The sequence below is a fragment of the Pyrgilauda ruficollis genome, unplaced genomic scaffold, assembly GCF_017590135.1.
Source record: "Pyrgilauda ruficollis isolate IOZ18807 unplaced genomic scaffold, ASM1759013v1 scaffold6, whole genome shotgun sequence".
Classification (NCBI taxonomy): Eukaryota; Metazoa; Chordata; class Aves; order Passeriformes; family Passeridae; genus Pyrgilauda; species Pyrgilauda ruficollis.
In genome coordinates, this window is record NW_024527710.1 from 1,671,679 (window position 1) to 1,697,231 (window position 25,553).

Below are 25,553 nucleotides of genomic sequence, written 5' to 3' on the forward strand. Positions count from 1 at the left end.
CTAGCTGCTGTCCTGGCAGAACCTAGTGTAGATGCAGTTCTACCACCAAACTGTTTATTTTTGCTCAGAAGCAAGTGCGGCGTTTGCTGCTCTGAACTGTGCCGGTAGTAGGAGAGCTGGCTCTCTGCAGACATGTTCTAGCTCAGACAAGAAGGCAGAGGCACATGCTTGAATCTATCACAATTAGAGCCAGCTCTTCAGTATGATTGACAGCAGCTGGACTATATCCCAGCCTCCTGTGCTTTCTGGGGAGGGGGGCTAGGGAAAGATCTCAAATTCTGAGCGAAATGTGGGAATCAAGTGTTCCAAGATGTTTTTTCTTTTCTTTATCTACCAAGAGGAGCATGTAGATTAGCAGACTTCTTAGTGGGCTCTGAACTGATCTTATTCTACACCCTCAATACTGCTGGTAGCTTCTAAACTTTTTGTGCACATTGTGTTTAAGAACTACGACCATAAACCTTTTACATAGTCTTCATTACTAAACTTCTTATATCTGTCACAATTATATATTCTAGATCTCAATTCACCCTGTTTTATATTTCAATTATTTTGTTTGTTTCGTTAGGGTTTTTTGTTTAGTTTTGGGATTTTTTTGTGTTTCTTTTTTTTTTTTTTTTTTTTTTGGGGGGGTTTTGGTTTTTTTTTCGTGGTGGTTTTTTTTTTTTTTCCTTTTTTTTTAATTAACTGTGCTTAAAGGAGCAACTGCTAAACATGCAAAATGAGGTGGCCAGCAGGATCCAAAAAGCAATCTTGTTCTCTTCATACAATCTTAGTCTAATACACGGTTGTGTGAACACAGACATGCCAACCAATTACCATGGGATAGCAAATTGCAGTGTGTCAGTGTGGTAACTACCCCTATTGGGAACTTGCAGCAAATACAGCCTGATTCAACTTAATATGAATTTCTTCAGTTTTGGACATAGCAAACCAGACTTACCTCCTATTTTATGGGGTTTGAAAGAGCAGCCACTGGCTGCAGGTGTGCCCATGGGTAGGTAACTCATAAATCAGCAGTAACCTTCTTGAAACCTTGTATGCAGAGCTAGTGGAGATGGTCTTTTGAGAGTGGAAGGAAATGTGTGACAGTAAGTATTTATTTACTGAACACTTAAATAAATATTTTAAAGGCTTGTTTAAAGGAGACTTAAGTGCATCCTTTGTTGTGAACCAGGTAGGTTAAATGTAAACTAAGAAACCAACAGAGTGCTTTTCTTTCCTGTTTCCTGCCACTACACTTCCCAGTCTCACAAATCTCAGGAAGAATGCTTTTTCACTGGTTATTTTTACATCTTTCTCACATTTTTAAGTGCAGGGTTTCTAATCTATTTCAAATTTAATTTTCTTTTACTTCTTTTTATGTTAAATATTTTTTTATAAAATTGTAGTTACGTTGATTTTGCTGTCTATACATGAGGATGTAAGTTAAGCCTAATTTAAGTCTTATGTTTGGAAAAAAATATATTGAATCTCTATTCCTAAATTTCAGAGCAGCATTTATAAAAATCTGCTTCACTTTTCTTGCAGTGTAATACGATATGATAGGCATATTCTTAGCTACACCATTCTTGGCCACCTAGCCGTTTATGCTCTCTCTCTAAAACTGTATTAAAATCCGACTATGCTTGCAGAACGTTTCATTTAAGTTATATACAGCTCAGACGAGAGTATCTAAAGATTGTGCGATTTTATAGGTACCCCAAATTCTTACCTGTGTGCAGAGTGTGCATCTTAAGGTGAAGGGTGGGCATTAAAAATGTATGTGTGTTATATTTGCATTCTCTCAATGTCTCTCTCAGCACACCTCTGGTTCCTAGTAGGACTTTTGCCTTTGATTCTGCCAAAGGCATCCACACTTCACATGATTTATTTTCGATTTATCTTTTTGGGAACACACGTACTCACAGCTGGGACATTGATAAAAATCTCACCAACATTAGGTCTTTCATTTGAATGATCATTTGAATGAGGCTGTAAGGCTATAGAAAATTCAATGCATTTTAATCTTAAAATGTCCAATCACATAGCAGTCTGCTGAACAAGTTAGGTAACAATTTTATTAAACTTCCAGATATACAGTGAAAATAGTAAGGCCTCTTTCAGTTTCTCAGCATCTTCCCATGAGCTTCCCTAAAATATGAAGAGGTGGGTCGAACTGGCACTTGAGGAGGAAAGATTAGTCAGAAGGTAACTGCCAACTTACAGCCCTTAATTTTGTATCTTCTTTGCTGCTGGAGTGTAGCCAAAAAGCTACTTGGGTCATCAGACATAACAGCTAGCTACTTAAGTAAATTCTAATGTCTGCATAGGAAAAAAAAAACTACCCACTCATGAGATTTTTCTGATCATACCACAGATGGGAGCACTGCAGACCTGCCATCAGGAGGCTCAGTGCATAGTGGCACTGTTGTTCCCTGAATTTTTGGCCCGGCTGGGAAATACCAGGGGATGACAGGAAATATATATGAATAGATCAACAGAAAACATGGATTTTCATCTTCACTTCTTGAAAAGTTCTGTGCCTGGCAGAAAATAGAGTTTCTGTCTTTGATAATGGACTAGTTAATTATAATTTTCAATATTAATATATGAAACATTTTTTTTCCAAATGAAAGGTTCTGGTGGGGTCGGGTCCCACTGGCCATTGAAACAATAGCATGCTTTTAGCCCTGTGAACATTTGCAGATTGTCTCTGATCATGAGGTGAGCCTGCCCCATTGATCAGGCAGGTTTGAGGCTGTGAAGATCTCCTCTTTGTGAAGTCCCATAGCTAGACTGATACCTAGGGAAATAGTATTTATATACTACTTATATATAGTATTTAAATACAAATAGTATTTGGGAACTGATAGGTCTCCCCCATGCAGCTGGCATTTAAAGCCATCAGATAACTTCCTGAAGATAGGACAGGACTCATAACCTGTTCCTACACATCTTTTTAACTACCACACCTTCACCTCTCAGTACAGCATAACTGAAGAGTGATTTGTGCAAAATCAGGTAAATTATCACTGATTTTCAGTATATCACTATGAGGATAATGGTGCACAGAGAGAGAGTGGTTGAGTTGTGGAGGATGCAACCTGGCTGACAAAATCGTTTAGTGCTTCCAAGCATCCCTCTGGCACCAGCAATGTCACATGATGAAGTAGATCACAGGGCTCTGAAGTGTAAAAAGGGAGGGGTTTTTCTCTCTGCTCTCTGAGTCACAATTTTCTCCTTTACTAGCACTGATACTGCTAGCTTTCTTGAGCCTTCAAAATCCAAGGAAGTGAATTAAAAGAAGCCCTGGGGGGTGATGGAACAAGAGAAGAGATGGGATGGACTTCTCAGAGATGCAAAGAGACAGATTTGACCTGGGGAATTGCTAGCTGACGGAGTGCAGGGGTTAGGAAACTGTGATGAAGTTATTAATTCTGTATTTTGTCTCTTTATATTTTCTGCTGAATTTGTTTTCTAATAAGTTAAGCAGCTTTGCTGCTGAGTAATTGAGGAAATATATCTGTATATATCTAGAGGCAGCCAAGGCCTGGAAGGGATCTTAGGGTTCCTTTCAGTCAACAGCTGCTCATTCCCTCCGTGGGAACAGCCTACATGCCTTGAACATCTTTGTCTCCAATTGGCTTCCCCTCTCAGAGGGGCACCCTGCAGAGAGTTGCCTGTGCTATTGTGAAAATAAAGAGCAACAATTAACGAGGTGCTCAAAGAACTGTGGTTAAAAGGACTTTGTGTATCTGGGCAGAGAATTTGATAAGAGAAAAATTTCTAAAGGTGGAGGGAAAAAATTCACAAATTTGTGTAGGCTTTTGCCAGCCTTGTTTTTCCTATGTGGTCTTGAGAATCAATAATGTGTCAGCACCCTGGTGAAAAGCTTTTGCTACAGGTCATAGCATGTGTCTGAAATATCATAGAATTAGATATATCCTTTTTCTTTTAGCTTCTCCAATAATGTATTGGCCTCCTCTGCTTTCTCTTTATATTAAATCAGTGTGGAAGGCACAGAAATACAGCAGGAGCATGCCAGTTCCACGAGGGCTTGCAGGCATTGTTAGAAACAAACACTGCCAAAAATTAGTATCTGTCTTCACTCTTCTCTTGGATTCAGCCTCTGTTTCCATGCACTCATGTATTTGTTTTCACTCATTATTAAAGAGACTAAATGTTGAACTAGTATAGGTTTCCTATGAAAAATAAAATCCCAGAGATTCTGTCAAATTTCTAGGGAAGTCTTTAGCCACGTAGGTAATTTTCAATGTAATTTGAAGGGTTTACTTGAAGTACTGGAATTTTCAACAGTCTGTCATAAAATGGACATACTTCTTGTAGTCATATTAAATATTTGAGCTTCCCTGAAGTGCTCTATACAGGTGCTATATTCCCTTTTATTGTACATATGCTTTGGGGAACTCTCATTCCATGGTTCCCTTTTCACTGTTCAGAAGTTACCACATCTTAATTAGAGTGCCCTGAGTCTTGAGGGATGGATCAGATCTTTTTTTTTTCTTGACCTTTTTTTCAGTTGCATTGTGAATTAGCAGGACTCTCATTAGGTCACATTTCATTTTCATTTATGCACATTTCCATGTCTGTGATGTGTGCCTGTACATTTCTGTGTAAGCAGGGCCAAGGCAACTCTACTGCTGCCCTGGTAGTGCTGACATGGTGCTGAGTCTGACGTGGTAGAGGATCACTTAGAAAACCAAGCAGATCCCTTGTTTATCTACAGGTGCAGCAAGTTCTTACCTGCAGCCTGTTTAGCTTTCTGCTCCTATCAAAGACACAAGTTGTGTTATTTTACAAAAAAAAAAAAAAAAAGGTTTGTTCATAACCTTTGGGGTTTTTTATCTGAGGAAGTTAGAACCTAACAACTCTAGGCCTGGTTTTGAAGTTGTAGCCCAGTGGACTCACTGAAATCCATCAAATAATCTCATTAAATAGGTGGCTGTCGTTGATAGAAACAGAGTCATCATATGAAAGTAACTGCGTTTAAAAGGAAGCATCTCCATTTAGCCTGGGATTAGAATATTTGGTGTTTTCTGTTCATGCTGACTTTTTAGGTAGTACATAGAGCAAATCATAGCATTTTCAAACTTTTATCATTACCTTTCTAGACTTACTTGTGTGCTGATAATGTTCAGCCTATTTTTGTGTTGCTCTGTTGTATCTAACTTCCCCTTCCCCCTTCCTTTAAAAAACAAACTGAAGATCTCACTATAAAGTAGCAAGGCACAGAAAGTGCTTTATTCACAAGGATTGCTACAGCTGAATAATAAACGTACTAATATCCCCTACTTGTCTCATTTTCATATACTCAAATATATGTATTTTAAGTGCAAGTGAAGGAGGAAAACAATGGATGGTTAGGGATTGTTAAATTATTTACTGGAGAATAAATTCCCTGAAAAAAGAAGAGAGAAGAGAAGCAGAATTGCAGGTCAGCAGTGTCAAGACATTCTGCGTTGCTTGTCTTTATCATCATGCAGAATCTTTTTATTAAGGCAGTGCAGAAAGAATAGATTTATGGACTTGAAGGTACGGTGTTTCATATGTCCATATCCATCTGGATTGACAGTTCCTACCAACATGAATTTCCCAGGAGAGACAGTGTTACTGGTGTCAGTGGATGGCATCATTTACTTCAGTGTTCCATTATTAAATTGATAACAAGATAATTCCTCTGCTTCTCAGAGACATGACAGGTTTTACAATTGTTAACTTTCTTATTGCATGGGATTTGATGTTCTAGGTAGTTTTTAATAAGCTTATTTTTATTTCAGTTCTGCAACATATCAAAATTTACAAGAATGTACAGGAAAAGAGAAACCAGGCTGAGTGTACAAGGCTGGTTTCCAGAGGGTTATTTTTATAGCAGCAAATGTTTGTACTCCTGTTGTTTTTCAGTACTGCACATTTGAGTGTATTTGTGCAGTACAGAATGTTTGCTGTGCTTGTACTCTTGTCTTGTACAGTGGGTGTTAAAAGTGTTCTGTGTATTGGTAATTCTGGCTCTGTTTTTTTGAGGGGAATTGCTTCATCAGCCACTGACCATTTTGAAAAGCAGAGGGTGGCCACAGGTGGCACTGGATAGCACAAAGCCTACAAGAACTTTTCTGCTGGCTCACTGTGACACAGCTCCTTAACCTGATGCTGTGTAAGAGGCAGGATTAGAGAGGAAGGCTATTGGTGTGAGTCTTGAGAATGGAACAACCCAAAAATCCTGTGTTGCTGTTGTTACTCCCTCACTGCCAGCTCTTTGCTGTTGAGACTTCATCTTAAGAGCTGTTGTGAGGGCAGTCTGCCCTATGGCCCATATGCTTGACTTGCACGTGTGAAGAACTATGAGAAGTCCTTTTGCAGGTGTTTTTTCCATGTAGATGTTTACAAGATCATTTATTGTGTCACTGAAATAGCAAAGGAGTGTCCTATAAACTGTTATTTGTGGACTTCTTACCAAGTACCTGGTGGCCCTGTGCTCCTGTAGCTGCACACGGGCAGGACCTTCAGGAAAGGTTCTGAGCACGTCGGCTTGTTACGACACGCGGGTGAGAGATGGTGTGGGGCAAAACTGAGTGCAGGTACCCCTCCTTCTGACTGATGGGGGGTTTGATGCTGTGGATCAGTGATGCAGCTGCCAAGAAGTTCTCCTCTCCTTGTGTTTGTGTTGATGTAGGTGTCTTTTCCACTGGCGAGTGGTGAACTGAACATCTTATTTTTGCCTTTGCTCTAGAAAGATTGTATTATCAGTGCCAAGCTCTTTCTTACTAAATGCTTCCTGAGAATTTTGATTTAAAATATTTGAGTTTGTTCAGACTGAGCAGGTCATGTGGCAAGGCTATACTGTGCTGTTTTAAAGGAAAAAACGTGTCTTGAAAGGAAGTTTGAGGTCATTCCATCTGACCCAAACACAAATACCTTTTGAAGTTTAGCTTGATCGACAGTAATTCTGTGGGTATTGAAAGCTAGTTCTTAATAAAATCTTCAATCTCTGCACCCCATCTTTAAACACAATTTATCCTGTTCCTTATCTCTGCTTCCCAAAGAAATATCTGTTAAAAAAATCCAGTCCTTCAGCCTTCTTGAAAGCTCCTCTTGATTTTACAGCTTTCAGGGGTGCAGTCTTTAAAGATGATGCTAAGAATCACTTTCTATTTTTGCAAGGACTGTGCACTTAAAAAATAAAATACGGTGGCTTTTTGTCAATATTTGAGAAATCAGAGAGGGGTGCATGTTGTGGCAAGCAGCAGTGTCTAAACAGAGCATCTGTGGACGTGATGCAGAACTGCCCTCAAGTCTGGTGCAGCAGTAAGAAGGTACAGGCAGGGAAGCGCAAGCGGAAATTATGGTGGCTGGTTTCCTGAAGTGCAGGGAGATTCTGCCCAGGCCTGGAAGAGGAGGTTCGGAACAGATACAGTGTGTGATGACCAGAATAAATATGTTTGTCACAGGCATGAGGACAGAGGATTGTGATTTCATTCTCTATGTTCAGAATTTTTCCTAAATTTGGAGGAACTGACAGGGTTCACATTTCAATCCAGACCGCTGAGACTTTTTTTTCAGGCTCTTTGAGTGTACTGAAACTCCCTTACTCCCTGCAGAGCAGTACTGGACAAATGGTAATTGTCAACGTAGAATTTTACTGCTCTCTGACTTTAAATAGATGTGACCCAAACTAGACCCAGTTGTTGGGTTTTTTCCTCCTTCTTTTTGTTTTGCAACCTCTTGCAGTGAATTCTGTGTGCTAGGAAAGAAAGATCACTTGAAAACATACACAGTGGAAAACCTCATCCTTATTATTTCTTTTCATTCTATTGCATTCATGAGACATCCACATAGAGATAATGGATGAAGAAAAAAAAACATTCACAAGGGAAATAGATTCTAGTTTAAGCTTCCAGGGGATTATTATAAACAGGGAGAAAAATATTTTAAGGATTATGAGAAGTACCTTGTCAGTGTTCTTTTAAGTAGAACAACTACTAATGCATTAGTCACAGAATTGTGTGAAATGTAGCTTTTTACTGCTTTAGCTGCAGTATATTCATCTTATAATGGTGTCCTAACTGGTACATTACATACCCTTCCTTTTCCACCTCCCTTCCCTCCAACAAAAAGCAAGTTTTATTGTGGACCTCTTTGTTCCATGAATGATCAGGAAAACGCTGAACACAGAGCCAGTGTGGTGTTGCAAACGTGCATTTGTCCCTTTATAGGCATTTGGAGAAATTGTCAGTCACGTTGTGTGGGGTGAAAAGCCTTTGTCTGGTGACATCTGTCACTGTGATGGTCAGGGAGGGATGGAGTCCGCAGGACTGCTGCGCTCCTGGGCACGGGGAGGGGCGGCAGCATCTCCCACAAGAGGCAAAACAGCAGTTTGGATGGAGGAAAAGAGGGAACAGCATATACCAGCTATGATTTTGATCTGGAATAAGGAATGGGCCAGGGGTCCCACTGTGCTTCAATCATGCACAGTTTGCAGGCAGCCCACACTCGAGCTATGACAAAGCTGCAATTTAGTCAACCCTCATTTACCACTTACCACACTTTAGCAGCAGCTTCATTGTAAGATCTGTCAGGACTCTACTTTTGTAAGCTGGGAAGCGTGTGCAGCCTCACGCTTGTGGCTCAAACCACTGTAATTAAGCTCACGTCAGGTTGCCACTGGAAATTGGAGGAATCAAAAGGAGGGATGTGCTCTCTGCAGATGTGGCCATGTGCTGGACTTCCATGAGATAGCAGCTGTTTGGGGCTATTAAATTTGCAGGATTGGTAATGTGGTGCATGACATTGTAGGCACTAAAAATATGAGTGAGAAGAGACTTAGAGGCTGAAGTGTGATAGAGTTCTCATTTATTACTTTCCAATAAAACCTGTGTCTGTTATCACTTGTAATTCTTGCTTTGTTCTTGCTATTCTCTTTTAGGTAGTGATAATACTCTATATTTTCTTTATAAATTTCCATGTGTGATTTTAGGAGTAGATCTGAACCTCAGGCATCACTGATAGTTCCCCTAAATGTTCACACATGACAGTGATTATTTCTTTTTCTTGGGCACTGAATTCAAATGAAAAGATTGTAAAGGTGTTTTGGGAAGAACAGTCACTTGAGACAGGACAGTTTTGTTAGCATAGAGTGCTGGGGTATATTCTTCCACCTAGGAAATAAGTTTATTTTCAAGTTACAAGAGAACACTGGTGGGGGGGGGGGGGAACCATAAAATCCCTACTATTTTTAAATTTTCATTATTCCCTCTGAGATCATGGCTTTCCTGTGAACAGTCATGGCAAAAATGTCATTTTTGTATTCAGTTATTTTTGTTATTATAAACCACTGCTTCTGTCAAAAAGTATGGGCTTAATTTTAAACATGAATCCTAAAACTAATCAATATTAAATAAACATGTTGTCTTAATTAACAGCTCTTTGAAACATCACAGATCATGTTCCTCCTCTTTTGTACATTCCCAGCAGAATTTTCAAATTTCATTAGTAACACTTGAGGTAACCTAACTCAACTACTTATGAATCTAGTCAGCTGCCCTTGTTGTCTTACAACTTTCCCCAATGAAAAATTTGGTTTGTTTTAAAGCTCAGTTGTGCAGATTTCTGATGTACTTTGGATTGTGACTACAACTGTGAAAATCCTTATCATGTTGTCAGTGTCTGAGCTGCTGGGTTGTTTTTTTGCTTTAGTTGGTTTATAAAAAGCATGAATTTGACAAGATAGGGTTTCTAGATAAATTCCAGTTGCTTTAAAGTTTTCTCATATATAATTTCTTAGACAGATTTGTCACAATTTTTGCGTTTAAAAAATTAAAGTCCTGTAAAAGAGATTTCTGTTTATTTCCGGATCCCTCAATTTATCTTGGATATTCAAATAGGACATAGAGCAGATTTTGTTTCATTACCATTTGACCTATACAGCTATATAAGATTTTTCTCTATTTAAAAAATTATGGCATAGGAGACTCTTTTTCCCTGTCAGAGGGGAATAAAAGCATGGGCAGTAATGATTGTGTGTGCTTAATGAAGAGTTTGGTCTTATATTTATGCCAGAGGTGAGTACAAATGGGCACCTGCAGGCAAGGCAGGCACTTCATCAAACTCTTCCCTTCTCACCAGACTGCCATCCTGCAAACAGCAGCCAGAAGGGTGGTGAGTGGGCAGTCTGCAGGTAGGTGGGTTCATTGTAGAGAGTCATCAGAGAAAAACAATGGAAATAATGATGATACATGGTATTTCCTTTTAAATTAATATGTTTGGAATATGTTTCATTTTAAATTAATAGAATGTCACCTCACCCTGTCCAATTTTCTCCATACCTGCCTTACTTTTCAAAGTGTGTTTCCCTCCCTTCTGAAGATACTAAATATCTCCTCCTTCTTATGCAGATAATTTGGGAGTTTACAGTTTCCAGCAATTGTGTGTGTTTGACAATTTTTCTAAACCATGCTTTTCAGTATTTGTTTGAAATGAATGAGTCATTAACCCCCAGCATTATGGGAAAGTTCAAGAGAAGTGTTAAAATGAGGGGGTGACAGATTCAGCCAACCTTAGATATTAATGAGACAGTAAAACTTGTTTGGAAAACAAAAAGATTAAAATCAACTGTCACATTACCTGTCAATCAAACTTTCATGTGAAAGTTTCATGTAAGAGGGCCAAATAAACAAGAGCATGGCCAGACACTTCTCTATTCTCCTCTCCTCGTGTTTCCTTTGAACACAGACTGAGCTTGTAGACGTCTATTAAGTTCTCTGATATCTTTTCTGATTTAAACTTTTAGCTGCTGCAATATAGTTTTCTGTTGCATTTTTTCTTCCAAACATCACCCTTCTAAGAACTTCGTGCAGGAGTGTCTGGGCTTATTTCTCTGCTCATCATACCTCAAATGTATCAACTTCAGAATTTCAACCTTTGAGTCCAGAACACATGATTTTATTTTAGTCTTAAATGGAAACTAGCACTGTCACTTGGACTGTTGACCAGAGTAGTTAACATTCATTTAATAGTAAATAGCACCCTATGCAACTGGTGAGGTGTGTGTTTAGGTGCCCCCCCACACCCTGAAGAATCCTGTTAGGTCTTATTTTACCTAAAAACGTGAACCTCAAGAAATATTTTAGAGGGAGCAGCAGCTAGAGGCAGAATCTGGACTTGAAAGGTGCTCAGTGTAATGAAAAAGAAAGGCAAATACACAGAATAGCTCTGGGGAACTGGAGCCAGTCAGTGTACAAGAAATAAAATGTGCATCATGGGATAACAAAAGCTGGAGGTTCCCTGGGCTGTTTTCCCAGTCCTGCAGAATTTCTCCACATCCTGAAAGTCTCCTCCCAGTTGCCTCTGGGACACAAAATAGTTCTGTCTGTCTTTCACTGTCCTAAAGTTGCATGGTAAGAGACTCCAGGGTCTGGAATTGATGTGTCCTGGATTCCTGAAGTCAGCTGGAATGTTGTGTCCATACTCTGCCACACTGGAGTGTAAACTCCTGCATTGATGTCTTTCCTACCTCTAAATAGCCAAAATGCTTCTGTCATTTGTATTAATAGTAAATAACAACTTCATTCCTCAGGCCTCAAGAACAAGTATGTCTGGCAGTTTCCTGGTTGGCTCTGTGTGTAGGACAGACTTTGCCATGTGACAGAGTGAGAACAGAGAGAATGCACATGGACAGACCTTCTTTAAAACCCAGGGGTATAATAGATGAGTTTGTTCACTGTTTCTTGCCCCAGTGATGTCTGCAGCTGTATTTCACTCTGTGGCTCCTGGCAGGCAGCTGGTAGTTCCCAAAGGCAGGCTGTGCAGTTCATGGCTAGAGTCACAGCAATGCACAGTATTACAATAATGGATATATTCTTTTTCCAGGTTCTGATTGCCAGCATCATGTGCAGTTATAACAGGGAGAACTGGACTGAACTTTCAAAAATGGCTCAGGTAATGGTTTCCTAAATGTGTTTCCACACAATTTTTTTAAAAATTCTCATTGAAAACAAGAGCTGCAGTAAGGAATTTCTTTAAAGAAATAGATTCAAAGTGAAAAATGAGAATTTAAAACATGTCCATTATAATTTGTTTATTCTGTGTTTTCATTAAAATGATGGAAATGTAAATTTAAAGGAAATCTGTTCCATAAAAATGGTCCCTTGGATTTTTAAGCAGTACCTGGAAAGCCTTTAGTCTTTGAATCTATATACTTTTTATTTGCATTTTAAGCAAACTGTATATTATGACAGATGCCCTGATAAAATTTAATTCTGCCTTTGAGAGCCCAACTTGATCTTACCTTGCCTAGAGGCACACTAGTTTGACAGCACCAGAAGAAATTTTGAATATAAAACTCTTGAATATTTAAAGTATAAAGGGCTTATTTAATGCTATTCTAGTTTTAATACAGACTTTCAAAAATGATAGCTGAGAAAGTCAGCATATATAATAGCAGTCAGCAGGCTTTCTATAATATAAATCCAATCTTACAGAAATGCAAACAGACTATGCACCTGAAATTTCTATTCAATTTGAGGAAAAAACTATTTAATGACATGTACCTGTGTCCATAGGGAGTAGTATAAGAAATACTTATCAGGACTGCACTAATTTCATTCAGAAGGGTGTCTATATCTGAATGGAAAGCAAAGTTTTTATGTTTAAATTAAAGCATGTTTTCCACATAAAGTATCTAGAGGAAATTAAAAGCATAGTATTAACAAATTTAAGCAAAGAAAAAAATTACCTTGTCATTATTGCTAGCATTACCTCATCATTACCTCATGTTTAAATTATAAATATGCTTTTATATAAGTATTGGTAGAGATGTGGATATTTTGAATTTGTGTTTTCATATGACAGAATGTTTGGACATCACTGTTGCTTTATTCAGTGTCCTAAGCCCTCCTGTGGTTATGTAGGGTGACACTTCTCAATTTTCTTTGAGCATTTTAAACCTATGAGGAAAAAAGTCACTTAGGGGACTTAGGGAAGTGAAATGAAACATTTTCAGTAGTTAGCTTGGTAATCTTCAACACTATTTCAATTTATACCTGTATTTACCTAATTGACCATGAAATCATATTTTGGAATCTATGCTTGACAGAAGCAGTGCCACTTTTAAACTGATTAGGATGAATGGCTTTACTGTGCCTTTCCTCCTGTTTTTTTAATCCGGTGGTACTGCTGTCCAGCTTTAAGACACATATTTCCAATGCGTGCTTGCATTTATGTTACCCCTTTAGAAAAGAAGTGGTTCTCTAAATGCAGTCAATGATGTGTAACCTATGTGATAGAACGTTCTTCTTGGAGGGCGTTGTTGGTGTCTGCCCTGTGGAGAGCAGCACTAGTTTGGGGCGCCCTGGAATGCGCAGCTGAAGAGCAGGGATGTTTAATCGCACGTGCAGGATCCTGCCTAGGAGGTAATGGATGTGGCTTTCACAAGAGCAGAAGCCCCAGAAGGTACCACAGTGTCTCAGCAGGAGGACGACCTATTCATCCAAAAGGTCAGCTTGTCAGGGAGGCCGACAGCCCCGGCAGGGCCAGGCTCGTGGAGCCGGCCAGAGCGGGGAGGCTTCCTTGGAGTGATGGATGGCTTCTCCCTGCTCGCGCACTTTGGGAGCTGCTGAACCATGGCCACACAGCAGGCAAAGTTACTCCAGTTCAATAAGCAAAACAGAATGCAGATGCAGAACAAAACCCTAGTTAGAGCCACTGGAAGGCAACAGGAGAGATGTTCGTGTCAGGCCGGAGCAGTTCAGAAAGGAAGAGGAGCATGTCTGTGTGCTGCCCTCGGACAGCTCGGCTCCTTCCCCTTTTAATTGTAACTAATAGAGGGCGATGAACAGGAATTAGCATGACTAATATGTTTGTTTAGACGTTTTTTTATTAACCTCTTGTTCTTTAGAAACAAATTTACTTAATGACAAAAGCTACGGCACAGTACAGGTGCCTGCAGAAAATCTGGAGACTGAATCCATTAAAGCAAAAAGGAAACATTTATTACTGAGTTACAGTTCTTCAGAGCACAGCAACACCTGTGTAACACTGCTTGCCAAAGCTCTTAGTGCTGCTCTTAGGCCTTGTAATTACATTTAATTTTTTTAACATTTTCCAGAACCAACTCTTTAGTCTGCTCATATCTTTTTACTTTGTTTGTTTTCTCTAATTTCCTAAGAATCTTTGAAAACCACATCAGTTTTTGAAGTTTTTATCTCTAATGATCAACATGCTTATTTTCTAGGGTATCATAACCATAGCTTTTTCTCTAAAAAAAGGAAAATAAGTCAAATTTCTGAAGAAATCTATTTAACATAAACAGTAAATGCTACAGGAAAGAGTACATTACTTAAAATTAATCTTTCTTTTTTTGTCCTTCCACATGTTTTATAGGTGGCTGGTGCTGATGCGCTGGAGTTAAATTTATCATGTCCGCATGGTATGGGGGAGCGAGGCATGGGACTGGCCTGTGGGCAGGTAGGACTGTAACCACAATCTGTTTAATGTCTCTCCAGCAATCCTGCGCTGCCACATTGATAGTTACACCTCAGGGGGAAAGACACAAGCTGCAGATTACCAGCTTGAGATTTTTAGGTTGAATGTGTTTAAATATTTATTGATGAGAAGAAAAAAATAAAGAAGCTGAGAATGTACAAAATGCTTAGTTTTGCTGAGAACAAAAATGCATTATGTATTTGACAAGGAATATGATGATAATTTCAAAAAAGCACTTAGACAGAATTTGTTGATTTCCATTTCAGTGCCCTGTAGATGTCTTTTAAATCACAAGCTAGTAATTACTGCATATATCAGTAATGATTTTGAAGGACATGAGAGATACACGCATTTCATTTCACAATTTTTAACGTGAACCTAACTGTATTTCAGAATCACAGAAGAGGCCATACATTCTGGTAGTACCATAAAAAGTTAACACCTTCTCTTCTTAAACAGTTAACACCTTCTCTTGTAAGAGCCTGTGTTCAGTTACCTATAGACTTGGTGGTTTATACAGTTGAGATTGGAATTATCCATGCCTGATGTCTCTGCCATGCAGAAATCTGTTGCAGAGTTTATCAGTACATCCCATGACCTCAGTTAGGAGAATGTGTGTTGTTTTGTCCATGGAAAGAAAATATACACATACAAACCCTAATTCTCATACTAATATCCTTTGGAAGCTTGTAGATTTTTGCATGTTTTGGTCATGCCTTGAAATTTGTTTTGGCTTTGAAAAAGGCCCAAATACAGTGAATTGAGTCTCTGAAAAATCTTGGTTCACAGTCTACCAGGAGAGATTTTCTAGAGTTTGACCATCAGTTTCTGAATTATGAAGCCTGTTTGATTTCCTATCTTAATACATTCTGGGGACAGGGAGAAGAAGAGGAGGAAGGGAATGCAGAGTGGGAATCACGATTATATACCCTAAAACTGACATATTATTATTCACCTGGCCCCTTTTTAGAGGGCTAGTAAGCATCTTAATTCATCCTCCCTTGCCCAGTTAAACACATAACTAATAAGAACTGAGGTGTAGTTGGGGAACAAAACCATTCCCTTTCTGAAACTAGGGAGGCTCTAGGAGCTGTAATCAGTGCAACACTTCAAGTGGACACAAGTATAGCTTTATCATAGCAATACTGTCAGGCACAGTGTCCTGGGCATTTTATTGCTTTCTGTGAATAAAATTATGTCAATCTAGTCCATGCTGTAGATTATTATTTTTAATGAAAGTAATCTGGATGCTTTTTATCGCCAGTGGTCATTTACTGAAGTTGTGATTAAAAATGGGAGAGAATCATAAAAGCCCTCCAGGATAACTCTAGCAAAACAGTAGTAGTTATTATTAATTTTTTCCCTGAATTACATTCAACAACAAATTGCTATTTTAGCCATGTTTGTAAGTTTTTGAAGAAATTTCCTCCCTTCAGTCTGCAGAGCATAACTCAGTAGGTTGGCATGTCCCTGCCTGAGAAGGCAGGACACAGTGGAAGGTGCTGTCTGGTCAGGGGAGCCCTGGAGGTCCCAAACTGAGACAGGCTTCTTTCAAGCATGAGGTTTTTTTATTTTTGTTATGTATGTTTTATTTCCAGCTTTCAGTGGTTGGAGTAATGTATGCATGTGAAGTTGCTTAGATGTGTAGTCAGTAGGGAGCTGTCTGGCTACATGAGTTTTTACATATCTTTCAGCTATTGTAAAATCAGAGAAGCAAATGCAAAATCTGAGCACTCAGGGCTATCGTGTGGATTTGTGACTCTCCATGGAGGAGATCAGATCCATAAAGAAAGAAGGTTTCTTTACATATACATGCATGCTTTTATAATAACATTTCTGTCTTCCCCATACAGTATGATATTCCTTGGAATGTTTCATATATTCTACTCTTGCTTAAACATTTTCCTGTGTTTTCTTATTTGTTTTATCAAAATGAGAGCTCAGAAAAGAATCAACTTCTTTAGATGAATAAATGAATAAAAAGAGCCATGTTTAGAGAGCCAGATTCTAATGTTCTTTTTCAGAGTTGGCTAAAATTAAATTATAGTGATTTTAAATGTAGATTATTGAAGCAAAGGGTGGGGATAAACTGGATTAAGTAATGATATGTGCAACAAGATTTATCATAGCCCTTCAGGGGGCTTCCTCACACGGTGGCCCCTGGAGACCCCATCAGAAGATACAAAAGTGCTAGATAGTACTTTGGTATTTTAGTATTATTTCTCCCCCACCCCAACCCAGAGCTGAAGTCAAATAGGTCATACACAGGTGGTGTGGGGAAGACAGGGCTCAGATATGCTCTAGAAAAAAAACTCCACTCGATATCTGGAAGTCAGGGCGTGAGGCTTTGAGAGGCAGAGCAGCTTTCCTGGTTGTACTGTGAAGCAGGTTTTCTTAAATCTTTTTGATAACATAATCCATGTCTTCATAAGAATTTTTTTCAAGGATTAAGTCTCTTTCATGCCTAAGCACATTAAATCCTCAGGAAACTACAGAAATTGCTGAGATGAAGAATAATGGCAGAAAAATGTGTATTTTTACTATTTATAATGTCTAACATGTTTTGCCTTTTTGTTGTTGTTTTTAAAAAAAGGGAAAGGAAAGGTTAATTACACTGTCTACTTTTTCTTCTCATTCCAATTCCTATGGTGTGCCCACAGGGTAAGTGTAGAAATCTGGGAATATCAGATTTGTTTTTTCTCTATCCTATTTTGTTGTCTAGTATCAAACGCTTTCACTGCTTTATATCAACTGCAGTTTATATATTTAATATAAATTAAAAAGGATCCTGGTAGATCCAAATTACATATATAAAAATCGGTTCTAGGTATGGCTGTTTGTTTTACACTGAATTACCGTTCTCAGCTTTTATTTGATTTTAATTCCAAGTCATTAGTGCAGACACTCTGGCGCCCAAACAGCGTAGCTAGCCAGAGGGTAATATTAAGAGGTATCTGTATTGCTGCCAATAAGTTACTTAAAGCTGGTTCTGTATAAAATGTCAATTATTTTTACTAATGCTGATTAATGATAATAAAGTTAAGGTTTGTATTCTTTTGTAACAATCTGCAATGGTATAAAAGTGGATATCGTTAAAAATTGTAATAGAATTTGTCATTAAGTTTTCCAGCACCAGCACTAATGCACAGATTTTCCTTGAATCAGATAACCTATGTGTACAAAACATTTAATAGTAAATATAAAGACAACATGGTGAACAGCAGATTATTATAAAATGACAGCGTCACTTTCCCACTATAGTTCAATCCTGTAGTAATCTTAGCATAAAATTAGGAAAATAATAAATCAAGCATGTGAGATGGTAGCACTCATGTTTCAATGTCTAACTTGTGATGTTGTATTTGTGGTGCACTTTTTGTCCTTCACTGGAAACCATGCAAAGATGTTTTATTTTTTTTTTCTTACTTTTCCTTCTAAAGAGTGGCATTGAATATTCAGAATTATTAATGCCATATGAAACCAACAAATTTAAGTGTTTGGTTTTTTGATTTTAGTCTAAAGGTCAACAAGTTTCTCCAGCTACTCTGCCAAGAATGTATAGTTAAATTGAGTCAGTAATCTGAATTTACTTTGCATTCCTGCTAGGATGAAACCCTATGTCTGAGAGCTGTAATGTACATCTCCCAAGAAACATTAGAACAAGATTGATTAGGACAAGTGATACCCAAAGTCTTCAAAATTATCAGTGGGTCTCCTTGGCCTAGTGGGCAGTAAAAAACAACAGAGGGAAGGAAAGAACAGCTTACAGCTACCTGAAAGGATGTGACAAGATGCTGCAAGAGTAGCTACAAAGAGGAGAAGATTATTGTCTGTCACATCAGATGATAGAGCAAGGGACAAATTGCAGGTTGAATATTTCAAATTGTGCATTAGGAAAAAAATACCCTAACAAGGTGATGCAGATCAGAAATATGTTGTCTGGTGGAACTGTGTGCTCTCCATCTCTGGAGTTTTTAGGGCTCAGGCAGGCAAAGCTGTGGCCAGCCTCACTGGTGGTGGTGCTAGTGCCAGTCCGAGTGGAACCTCCCAGTACCTGCCCTCCTGGAGTCCATTCGGACAACCATTTCTGTGGATTCACCCTGTTCAATTCCTCACCAAAGGCACTGTATTCTTTGTACCAGGAATAGGAAATGAGTACTGCATAAAAGGTCTTGGGTGTTCACTTGGAGTGAGATAATCAGTATGAACAAGGTCTCAAGCCAAAAGTGACTAATCTCATATTCAAAGATCTTAGCCTTAGTGCTATAAGCAAATATTGCAAAAGTTAATAGCATCCTGGTGTATAACTATTTCTCATTAATTAGTCATACCTTCTAACTCCCCAAAATAGCAAAAAATCTTTGCCTATTTCAGCATTTAAGCCCTAGGTTTGGGGAATTATTTGGTTTTTTTTTTTTTTTTTTTTTTAGTTTATATTGAAGAAGGAATGTATATGTCTCTTGTGAGCACTGAAATACAGATTCTGGTGCTTTAACTATTCAGATCATATGTAAAATGAACTTGCTTTGTGATTCTTTTCTTACCTTTATTTTCTTTTTGCTTCAGTTGTACTTGCTACAGTGTCTGCTGCTGGCTGTGCTTATGTTTATTGCCTGCAATTAGGAGGCAAGTTTCATAAAAGCCTACATTGCCTCATTCAGAGGACGACAAATCTGTCAAAAGCAAAAAGAAAAAAACCCCAAAGCCCTGGTTACTCTGCGAAGATGAGAGCTGACTGCATGGCACAATTAGATTTGCTCTGCTGTACCTTGGAAATGGGAAAGATGAGGCTGCTTTTTAATTGAAGTGCACAGCATAGCATGCTAATTCGCTGTTGCTCTGCCAGCAAGGAGCTTGAAGTATTTTAAATAAATGATGCCCCAAACAGAATTTGATTATATCTGTGTTCATGTGACATTCTACTATCAGCCTACAATAATATGCTGGTTAAGTATAATTCATTGAGTCCTGCAGGCAGTATTAGTCCTCGCTCTTCTCTTCTGTATCAGTTATTGCTACAAATTAATGCAAAGTACAGCAGAGTGGTGCTACTCTGGGCTGTAGCAGCAGTGTGGACATTGTCACCCAAATTCCAGTATAAACCAGCATGAGTGAGGTTCGTGTTGGTGTTTGTGGTGGAGTTTCAGGATTCGTACGTCTTGTTGTTCTCTTGCATTGGCCACTGTCATCCATTTTGGCTGGTTCTTCAAAATATAATCCTAGGTGATCTCAGTGTCTGTGCATCTGCCACTGCACTTTCTTGCTTTGGGGCGTCTTGACCAAATGACCTCTTTCAGTCATGTTTCTCAGAGTCCAAAGTGCTTCAAAGGCAGTGTTAATTCCATAAAAGTGGGTGACTGGGGGGAGGAGGGGAATTGCCTGCTGCCCAAGCAAATGGCTGTGAAGAGGAGCCTTGGTAACTCAACTGAGGGAAAAGCTCAACAGAAGCAGGAGATTCAGTTCCTGAGAAACAAGGATTCCTTGGTTGAGGCAGTGATCCCGTTACTCTGTGTGTGCAGGGATGTGCTGCACTGGGCATTGTTTTGCTGGGAAGGAAGCTAGGATGTGCAGGGAGAAGGGGTGCTGCTGGTGGCCTGCTTCAACTCCTACAAATGTAGACCTAAACAGACTTTTTAGCAGGTCGGGAGATGTGTTTTGTGGACTTATGTTCATGGTCCCACACTGATCATGGTCCAACATCATCCTTTATGATAACTTGGTTTTGTTTTTTAACCTCTTGGATTGGTTTTTCATCTTCTCTGTTGTCAGATGTCTCTTTCTTTTCTTTTTCTATTCATTCTTCAGAATTCTCCTCATAAAGTAAACCCTTTTGCTGAGTTCCTTTCAAAGTAAAAATTGATTCATGAGCTATTTCATTGGAAATCTGAGCAGGAAGAGCTTCCTGGCTTTATGGTCACTCCTGGGTAGGTTACATCATTCACCTTCCTCCAGTATCTGAGAATTCTTTTCTATGACCATTGCAGGATTCAAGTGTAATTAAATGTTGTGATTTAAATGGATTTCTTGCATGCATCCTTTTATGTTCTCATGTATTCTATCTTCTAAAAGGAGACAATACTTAATAATGAGGTACGACAGTTAATTGGTGTTTTGTCTAAAGAATTCTGCTTTTTATACACTCAAGGAGAATTGAATTGAAATGCAAAGTTTAATAAATTCATCATCAGAACTCTATTCTGTAATTTCATATTGTGGTGACAACATTTAATCCACTGTTATTGCTTTGAAGGATTTCTAATTGAATTACTCAAAAGACAAAATGGAAAATAGAAAGGGATTATAAATTCAGCAGTAATGTTAACAACCATACCAACTTGCTGAAAGTTTTTAATGACATGCTATGGCTGCTAATAAGGTTTGAAATACTGTTTATGTGTGGTGACTTATATTTTTGTAAGGGAGGCATTCTCTACAGAGTGTATTTCCTTAGCAAATGTAAAAGTGATTCTGTTTCATTGAAAATCATGAAGACATGAAAGCTATTTGGGTTTACACTTAATTTTCAATCTTATTATGATGGAAGCATTTCTGCTGAAATTCACATTATGGGTGACAGATGTCACAGAGAATGTTAGTTTGGTCACTTTATCAGTGACCTGGCACCGTGTGGCTGTTTTAATGACGCTTCAAGATTTTGACTGTTTTAATGACACTTCAATAGCCTAACAGCAATGAAGTATATAGTGAGTGCTTCCCATAAAGGAACAACCCTTTTTTTTCTTTTAAACCAAATAGCAACCTGTACTTGTTCTTGAAATTGTGTTTTAATGCCCTGAGATGTTTTCAGAAGTGGGAAATGTAGAAAACTTGAGCAAATGCCCAGGCTCTTTGGAATGCCTTTGGGTATGTGATTGCATCATGAGGCATTGCAGTTTTTTGTAACCATAATATCTGTTAAACGGGATTTACTGGAAACAAAGTGATCACCAACAAATAACTGTGCAGGTAAAATAAAATATTTTAAGATTGTTTATCTTGGTGCACATTAGTAACTTTTTCTTTCTATGGTTTCAGTTTTATGCCAGTGTTGGATAAAGTTAATTAGCAATATATTAACTACTCTCTTCACTGCCTACATGAGAGTTTTAAGGATCAGACTTGTATTTCTTTAAATTTTGCCTCAGCTCCTAGGAAAGTTAGTTTGCTGGGAAGCTTGCTCTTTACAGTAGCCAAATCTGAATACATGCCCACTTGATCACCATTTTAAAACTCACTGGCAAATTCTTCTCAGAACATAGGTTTTAAATTCCCTAGTTTCGTGTTCCAAAGGTTTATGCTTTCCTCACTTATTCCTTATTTTCTGCCTTATTATTATAGGAAAGGACAGAGCTTGCCTACCTGACCACAAGAGAAAGGTATTTGTAGTTGCAGCCTTCACATATTCGAGTTCAGTGCTTCCCTTTAGAATATTTCATGTATGACGTAAACCTAATCAAACCCTCATGCCTTCTAGCAGGTGACCTCTGCATGAACTAAAGAGCTGAAATATTATTTAATCATGCTGCATACCACTTTTTACAGTGCTATGAGAAACATTATTTTGGCTGGCTAGAAACAACCAGTATAAGATATTCTTTTCTGTCAGAGGTAAAAAGGCATTTTTATTAGTCAATGCTTTGCGTAGACCACCACTGTTAAATAAATCTTTCCAGTCAGTGTGTCCAAGAAGTTTACTAGTGATAAATGTGCAGTTTTGTATTTTTCACTTGGAATATTTAAGCCCAGTTGATATTGGAACAAATAATTTGGTAATTTGGACTGCCAACTGTGCATCAACCTTTCAGGCTGACTATTAGTGATCTTTATTCTGGAAACCAAAGAAAATCATCTGACTTAAATGCCTTTAATATTGCATTCAAATCAATAGCTATAAATACTCATTGCTGAAGTTTTGACAGACCTATCATAATGAAACAAAAGGACTGTTTTCCCTATCATGTAAGATAACTGTAAGCAAATATAAAATGTCTTTAATTTTTAAATTAGGAAGTTTTTCTAACAGAGATGTTTCTTCTGGTTTTTTAGAATAACATTTTTAAATTAAAAATAAGTGAAACAAAACCCAAACATTAAGAATGAGGAAAAACACTATGGCGCAACCACCTTCACAGAGAGAGGAATCAGTTTTCAAAACAAATTCAGTTATTTTCCTCTTTGTTCTGGGGAGAAAACAAAATGCTTTTCTGTAATTCGAAAAAGGAGTAATTACAAAGCTGACTAAAGGCAGCAACCAACCTTTCAAGTCTCAGTTGTGCTTGATCTTGACATCCTTCTAATTGCTGTTCTTACTCCCAACACAAATATATGTTTTTTACTTTCCTGTACTGGTCAATCAAAAATCTCCAGCTCATTTTTGACCTTGTCTGCACACGGGTTTTCAGTCATGAGGTGCAGTGGTATCCAGAAGGGGTGTAGGAGTGCCATGCTGCTAATAAGATGTCCAAAGAGGATCTCCCACACAGCACTTTGATAAATGTATTCTTGAGTTAGGATGCTGACCTATGTTAAAATTGGCAGCTTTTAGATTAGAAAAGTGAAAACCCATTGGAGTGGGTTCTTTTTGTTTGGCTTATTTTTGTCTGTTTTTTGACATACGTAAAGCGTTATTCATTTGTGCAGCTCCAGAGGGTACTGCAATAGAGAAACACTGTAACAAGGTACTTTTCCACATTTTTTTAATAAAGTGAGGCAATCAAAGGTTATTTGTCTTGTGCTTTTAACATCTTTCAAAGACTCTAATTAAAGAGCTGACATAGGGAGAAATAGTTGTGATACCAAAGGGCAGTAAGAAAGAAAAGGGAGAAAGGGATCTGCTAAAATTGAAAAATTTATTGAAATTCTGATTCTGTAGAAACCCTTTATCTGTCTTTTAAGATTTATTTTGTTATATGCTTTAGAATTTAAAGTTTCTTTTTTATGTACACCAATTTGTTCTTTCAGTTTTTCAAAGCAGTCTGAGAAGAGCCTGTGACTCCTTTGAGAAGTAGGAGCCCCAGTCTCTTGTTGGCTTTTCTCAAAGCCCGCTGCTCTCTTTATCGACAGGGTCTCGGAGTTATGACTTCTCAGTTCAGCCATGCCCAAAACCTGGACCTAATCCAGAGTGACTTGTTTTAGCCCAGTGACACGTTGGTATCACTGGAAGAAAAGGAGAATCTCAATTAGGCTCCCCCGAGTGGAACTTGCAGTGACAGATCACAAGGAGCAGCTGATCAAATTTTGACACCTTGCTTGCAGCTTTACTTTAAATTAATAAAGTCCAAGCATCTAGGAATGGAGTTAGGTGACAGGAGTTTTTTAGTTCTTATAACTTACCACAGGGAAAAGAAAGTTCAGTCAGGTCTCTCAAGTCTCACTTAGATTTTTACTTTAGCAAAAACATTATGAATTGGGAGTCATTACTCTCTGTAAGATTGGGGGGGTTTTTTAATTAAATTTAAAGATAAAAATATGTCTTTACTTTCAAATGGTAATGTTTTTTGCCTAATTGATAAATCTATAACCAAAAGAATGAAAGTAATCTGCAAAAATGCATGGGAATTTTCCAAGCTATACTTCTACATCTTAATATGCAGTATTTTGTAAGCAAAAATGTGCTTGTTTCACTAGTAGGACATGCTGAGTTATATAAGTCATATGATATCTTCTCAGTTCAAAAATATTACAGTTTTTGTTTGAATTATAAAGAGAACATTTTGCTGTGTAAAAACAACATAAATGTATTCATTTACTCAGTAGACTTGTTTCAAAAGACCTTTTTTAAAGAAAGGAGCATTTTAGAGTGTGTAAGAGAGTAGAAAATAAGTATGTCCTTGAATTAAACCAGTGAACAATAGTCACAGTGCACATCGTTGCTATGGTAGTTTAGTGAAATGGTAACTATGTGGAATTTGCTTAATTTTTCTCATCTGAATCTCTGATCTTTTAGAAATGCTTCCGAAAACCCCACCTCTACAACCTCCCTTCACATTGAAAAGACCTCTTGTTTCAAAGTGCAAATTAATTAATAAAAGCTGAAGGCTTAAGTGGGATGAAACATTTTTTATTCTCCTAGAACAAAATATGAAATTATTCATCTTTGGATGAATTGCTATCCTGGATGGGATTTTCCTGTACCATTTTATGGAAGATATTTAAAGAGCTTTTGAATTTTTGGGGGTTGGTTCTTGTTGTTTTTTTTTTTTTTTTCTTCTTTTTTTTTTGGCTAAACTAGTACATCTTGCATTTTATGACAAAAAGCAATACAGTATTGACTGGAAAAAAGTCCTGAATTCTGTCATTATCTCTAAAAGTTTATTGTGTGGCATTGGTTTCACATCACATCACATCATGAGTTCTTGCTGGAGGGATATAAGCTCTCAACCAGCAGCTACATTTTCGTGAGACTGACCAGGCTAACCCAAAGCCTCTGATGTAATTTAGACCAGTTTTTAAATTTTTTCCTAATATATATATATAGATAGCTTCACATACAACCGTGAAAATTGTGATTCCTGCCTTAGGTTAAACTGCTTCATTTCTTTCTTTTTGACAGCTGCGGTCAATAGATGTTGACCAAAAGCTGTCAAATTTCCTGAGAAATGAGGAAGAATTTTTTACTCCAGATGAGAAGCTGAGAGTTATTCATCTTCTATCCTGGGAAATCCTTCCCTTATTTTGACAGGCTTTAAACAAATTGTTAGCTTTAATTAAGTTTGAAATGGGACAAATGCACAACCTGAACTGCTCCTTTCTAGGGTGTAAGGAGGCAGTAAAACTAAGCATGAAATTCTGCAATGGTGACTCTTGCTGCAGTGACTGACTGTAATTCTGTGTTTTGGTACTGTGGAAATTTTTTTTTAGGTTTAGAGAGACACAATTTTATGAAGACAATTTTGGGTGTCCCATACAAGGAAAGAGAAGAGATAACTGTGTAAAGGATAAATAGTAAAATACACACATGTATATATAAAAGTGGTGAAGGCGACAGATACTGATGTGCAATGCTTTAAGTTGGAATTCCCATATTTTTTCTTCGTATTTTAATGAATAGCAAAGGAATAGTTCTTCACAGAGTT

General features: G+C 38.0%; 1 protein-coding gene across 3 annotated transcripts in view; it reads left to right on the forward strand.

Annotated features, from left to right (window-relative positions):
- The window catches only part of DPYD (dihydropyrimidine dehydrogenase), a 335,322-nt gene that overhangs the window by 215,806 nt on the left and 93,963 nt on the right, over positions 1 to 25,553 (forward strand). For 2 of the 3 annotated variants that reach the window (XM_041483444.1, XM_041483445.1), the window contains 2 exons: positions 11,866 to 11,934; positions 14,377 to 14,460. In XM_041483444.1, the coding sequence (XP_041339378.1) occupies positions 11,866 to 11,934; positions 14,377 to 14,460 (153 nt within the window). Of the gene's footprint in view, positions 1 to 11,865; positions 11,935 to 14,376; positions 14,461 to 20,283; positions 20,403 to 21,816; positions 21,855 to 25,553 lie in introns of all 3 variants that reach the window. The other variant, XR_005956460.1, reaches the window with a different exon arrangement.